This window comes from Nerophis ophidion, linkage group LG08, assembly GCF_033978795.1.
Source record: "Nerophis ophidion isolate RoL-2023_Sa linkage group LG08, RoL_Noph_v1.0, whole genome shotgun sequence".
Classification (NCBI taxonomy): Eukaryota; Metazoa; Chordata; class Actinopteri; order Syngnathiformes; family Syngnathidae; genus Nerophis; species Nerophis ophidion.
In genome coordinates, this window is record NC_084618.1 from 69,881,792 (window position 1) to 69,887,096 (window position 5,305).

Sequence of the window (5,305 nt, forward strand, 5' to 3'; positions counted from 1 at the left end):
ATGCGGCCCCCGAGTCAAAAAGTTTGTAGACCCCTGGTTTAAAGCTACCTGTTTATATGGTGCAGGTGTACCTATGCAATTGGGGCTTAAAAAACTGCCCTTTCAAAGGTCAACGTTGCCCGAGTTAAAAGTTCAAACGATGTAAAATACCTGCGGCATCTGCTCTCCTTACAAGAAAATCATCCAAACAAATCTAACCTTTACGTCTCTCCCGGCAAATGAAAAGCAAACAACTCGTTTCTCGCGATTTTTCACACTCGCTCATCCCGCGGACCAACGTCAGCCAGCCGCGTTCTGCAGGCTGAAAGTCAATTTTCCACTTACTTAACGCCGTGATTACGAGTCATGTCGACACGACCACAATGCGTGGCTCCTCTTAGCATGTGGCCATGGCGAGAGTAGACAGACATCTTCACATGGAGGCCGCGCTCGTGAAAGACGACAGGAAAAGGATCTTTTCAGCAAATATTGCCTTTTTGATGCACGCTCCTGTCACATAGAAGATCTTTGATTTGTGGTTGTAACGATCTGTCACTTACTTTCTGATAGTTTTTCGTGTTTTGTACTTTGTTTCCTGTTCAGTGCTCTTATTTTGTCATACTTCCTGTTTACTCCGCTGAGCACTGTTTTTGTCACACTCGCCGTTGATTGGCAGCGGTCCTCAGCTGCGGTCAATCAACATAGGTCTATTTATGTTTCACTCGAGCACTCCTCAGTGCTCGAAGTTAAAACCTATGTTGGGAACATCTCCATGCAAGACTGCTTTCTGTTTATATCTTTTACTTTGATGAAATTAAAATCATCTTACCTGCTTTCTGCTCTCCTGGATTTTTGCATACTTGAGGTCACACAACTGCAGCCATGCGACATCCCAACAGTAACTTCGAGCCAGAAAATTGTGACCTCGCGAGAATCCCTGTCGGCAATCCTCAGCCGACGTTCTGGACCGCACAATTCCTGGAGGACTTGAAGGCCAGGTTTGTGCGGTCCCAGCCTACAGACGCGGACCCTCTCCCCGCGGCAACGCCACCCGGCTTCGGCTCTCCGACCGGCGCGTCCTCCGCCGCCATCCTTCCTCTCGGCAACGCTGCCGGCTACGGCTCACCGACCGGCGCGCCCGCCTCCTCCTTCACGTCTCGCGGCTCCTGCGGCTCCGTCGCCGACTGCGGCTCTCCGACCGGCACGTCCGCCGCCGCCATCCTTCCCGTCGTCTGCTGAGCTGCTTCTCCCTGCTCCTACGCAGCTTCCAGCGGCTGCTCCCCGGCTGCTCTTTTTGCCAGCTCCCGCTCTCTTTTTTGGCCCGCCGAGAGCTCCAGTGGAGCCCACAGTGAGGTCGCTTTTGTCCTCCTGCTGGGACTTGGCACGGGACGTGTCTTCGTCCCTCCTCCTGGTCCCCTCCCGCCCGTCCCTGGTTTTCGCACCGGGGGACTCCGACGAGCAGGCACGTTTTCCCGCATGTGTGAACGGTGTCTGGCAGCCACCTAGTGGAGGGGGGCCCACTATACACTGCGGTGCAGCCAGGCACACACCGCTGTCATCCCCGCCAGCGTCTCCTTCCACGGAGACATCTACGTCCCTAGCGGGCTTTCGCACAGCTCCAACGCCGGCTCCACGCCTAGCCCCAACGCCGGCTCCACGCCTAGCCCCAACGCCGGCTCCACGCCGAGCCCCAACGCCGGCTCCACGCCGAGCCCCAACGCCGGCTCCACGCCGAGCCCCAACGCCGGCTCCACGCCGAGCCCCAACGCCGGCTCCACGCCGAGCCCCAACGCCGGCTCCACGCCGAGCCCCAACGCCGGCTCCACGCCGAGCCCCAACGCCGGCTCCACGCCGAGCCCCAACGCCGGCTCCACGCCGAGCCCCAACGCCGGCTCCACGCCGAGCTCCAACGCCGGCACTACGCACGGTTCCAACGCCGCCAAGAGCAGCACCACGCCGGGCTTCGTCACCGCCGGCATCCGCTATTCCTCGGCCAGCATTTGCTGCTCCTCGCCCGGCGTCATCTGCCGCTTTCACGCCGCCGATGACATCTGCAACAATCACGCCTCCGATGACGCCTGCCGCTTCAACGCCGCCGATGACGTCTGCCGCTTTCACGCCGCCGATGACGTCTGCCGCTTTCACGCCGCCGATGACGTCTGCCGCTTTCACGCCGCCGATGACGTCTGCCGCTTTCACGCCGCCGATGACGTCTGCCGCTTTCACGCCGCCGATGACGTCTGCCGCTTTCACGCCGCCGATGACGTCTGCCGCTTTCACGCCGCCGATGACGTCTGCCGCTTTCACGCCGCCGATGACGTCTGCCGCTTTCACGCCGCCGATGACGTCTGCCGCTTTCACGCCGCCGATGACGTCTGCCGCTTTCACGCCGCCGATGACGTCTGCCGCTTTCACGCCGCCGATGACGTCTGCCGCTTCCACGCCGCCGATGACGTCTGCCGCTTCCACGCCGCCGATGACGTCTGCCGCTTCCACGCCGCCGATGACGTCTGCCGCTTCCACGCCGCCGATGACGTCTGCCGCTTCCACGCCGCCGATGACGTCTGCCGCTTCCACGCCGCCGATGACGTCTGCCGCTTCCACGCCGCCGATGACGTCTGCCGCTTCCACGCCGCCGATGACGTCTGCCGCTTCCACGCCGCCGATGACGTCTGCCGCTTCCACGCCGCCGATGACGTCTGCCGCTTCCACGCCGCCGATGACGTCTGCCGCTTCCACGCCGCCGATGACGTCTGCCGCTTCCACGCCGTTGATGACGTCTGCCGCTTCCACGCCGGCACCAACATCGGCTCCTCAGCCGCCTCCTGCAGAGGTATCTGTTTTGGCTGCAGCCCCCGCCGCTTTGTCTGCTGTCTCCGGGCCTGCTTCAGCGCGCCCGCCTCCACGTCAGCCGCGGATGTGGCCGTGCCCTGGGCGTCCTCCTCGCGGGATGCACTCGTCTCTTTTTCGGCCAATGATGTGGCTGTTCCGTGGCCGCCCGCCCCGCCAGTTCCAGCGGCGCTCTACGCGCCGTCGCCACCTGACTTTCCCTCGCTGGCTGCGGGGACACAAGGTTTGGCGACCTTCCACCAAATCCTCCTTCCATCCTCCCTTACTTTGTGGACATTTTTTTCCATTTTTCTTTTCCAGGGAACATCTGGTATCTGTTCCTTGAGGGGGAGGTCCTGTAACGATCTGTCACTTACTTTCTGATAGTTTTTCGTGTTTTGTACTTTGTTTCCTGTTCAGTGCTCTTATTTTGTCATACTTCCTGTTTACTCCGCTGAGCACTGTTTTTGTCACACTCGCCGTTGATTGGCAGCGGTCCTCAGCTGCGGTCAATCAACATAGGTCTATTTATGTTTCACTCGAGCACTCCTCAGTGCTCGAAGTTAAAACCTATGTTGGGAACATCTCCATGCAAGACTGCTTTCTGTTTATATCTTTTACTTTGATGAAATTAAAATCATCTTACCTGCTTTCTGCTCTCCTGGATTTTTGCATACTTGAGGTCACACAACTGCAGCCATGCGACATCCCAACAGTGGTTTTGCAGTCGGCCTTAACAAACAGCAGTGCTCGTGTCTGTCATATAGAGCAGTGGTCCCCAACCTCCGGGCCGCACAAGAAATGTAAAAAAAATTAAAAAAATTAAAATATATACATATTATTATTTTTTTATTATTAATTTAACATGAAAAACACAATGTATACATTCAATATCAATATAGATCAAATCAGTCTTCAGGGATACAGTCCGTAAGCACACGATTGTATTTCTTTATGAGACCCGCCCCTACCCACCCCGGTCCGTGGGACAAATTTTCAAGCGTTGACCAGTCTGCAGCTACAAAAAGGTTGTGGACCACTGATATAGAGGATCTTTGACCAGTGTTTTGGCAGTATCTCTTTAAAAACAGCAGCACTGTTCTGTCACATCCAGCTTCCGCCATTCTAGTCATTGCCGTTGTGTCCTTGAGCAAAGACACTTCAGACGGGTCGTGGTTAGAGCCCTGCATGGCAGCTGCTGCCATCAGTGTGTGAATGAATGTGTGTGTGTGAATGGGTGAATGTGACGTATAATGTAAAGTGCTTTGGGTATCGTGCAGGTATAGTAAGCACTAAATTAATAGAGACCTTTTACATTCTGTCAAATAGAGGATCTTTGATAGGTGTTTTTGCGGTATGTATTTACAAAACCCAAAACCAGTGAAGTTGGCACGTTGTGTAAATGGTAAATAAAAACAGAATACAATGATTTGCAAATCCTTTTCAACTTATATTCAATTGAATAGACTGCAAAGACAAGATATTTAATGTTCGAACTGAGAAACGTATTGTTATTTTTTTGCAAATAATCATTAACTTTAGAGTTTAATAGCAGCAACACATTGCAGAGAAGTTGGCACTGGGGCATTTTTACCAATGTGTTACATGGCCTTTCCTTTTAACAACACTCAGTAAACGTTTGGGAACTGAGGAGACCAATTTTTGAAGCTTTTCAGGTGGAATTCTTTCCCATTCTTGCATGATGCACAGCTTAAGTTGGTTTAACTCTTATCTTACTGATAGGATGCAGTGTGTCTCCCATAACAATGTGACCTCGGACTACGTTAAGGTAACGTGTGGAGTTCCCCAGGGTTCGGTCCTTGGCCCTGCACTCTTCAGCATCTACATACTGCCGCTAGGTGACATCATACGCAAATACGGTGTTAGCTTTCACTGTTATGCTGATGACACCCAACTCTACATGCCCCTAAAGCTGACCAACACGCCGGATTGTAGTCAGCTGGAGGCGTGTCTTAATGAAATTAAACAATAGATGTCCGCTAACTTTTTGCAACTCAACGCCAAAAAAACGGAAATGCTGATTATCGGTCCTGCTAGACACCGAACTCTATTTAATAATACAACTCTAACATTTGACAACCAAACAATTAAACAAGGCGACTCGGTAAAGAATCTGGGTATTATCTTCGACCCAACTCTCTCCTTTGAGGCACACATTAAAAGCGTTACTAAAACGGCCTTCTTTCATCTCCGTAATATCGCTAAAATTCGCTCCATTCTGTCCACTAAAGACGCTGAGATCATTATCCATGCGTTTGTTACGTCTCGCCTCGACTACTGTAACGTATTATTTTCGGGTCTCCCCATGTCTAGCATTAAAAGATTACAGTTGGTACAAAATGCGGCTGCTAGACTTTTGACAAGAACAAGAAAGTTTGATCACATTACGCCTGTACTGGCTCACCTGCACTGGCTTCCTGTGCACTTAAGATGTGACTTTAAGGTTTTACTACTTACGTATAAAATACTACACGGC

General features: G+C 53.0%; 1 protein-coding gene across 1 annotated transcript; it reads left to right on the top strand.

Moving 5' to 3' along the window:
- The first annotated feature begins 2,704 nt into the window (after nt 1–2,704).
- On the top strand, nt 2,705–3,451 carry LOC133557124 (atherin-like). Its single transcript, XM_061907368.1, has 2 exons — nt 2,705–3,052; nt 3,130–3,451. Exons 1-2 carry the CDS (start codon nt 2,726–2,728, stop codon nt 3,190–3,192), a joined length of 390 nt encoding a protein of 129 aa, XP_061763352.1. The 5' UTR covers nt 2,705–2,725; the 3' UTR covers nt 3,193–3,451.
- The last annotated feature ends 1,854 nt before the right edge of the window (nt 3,452–5,305 follow it).

Excerpts from the sequence above, each read along its gene's own strand:
- LOC133557124 (XM_061907368.1), top strand. The coding sequence starts at position 2,726 with ATGACGTCTGCCGCTTCCACGCCGTTGATGACGTCTGCCGCTTCCACG. Across the intron at positions 3,053-3,129 it reads GCTGGCTGCGGGGACACAAG|GGAACATCTGGTATCTGTTC; the intron begins GTTTGGCGACCT and ends TTTCTTTTCCAG.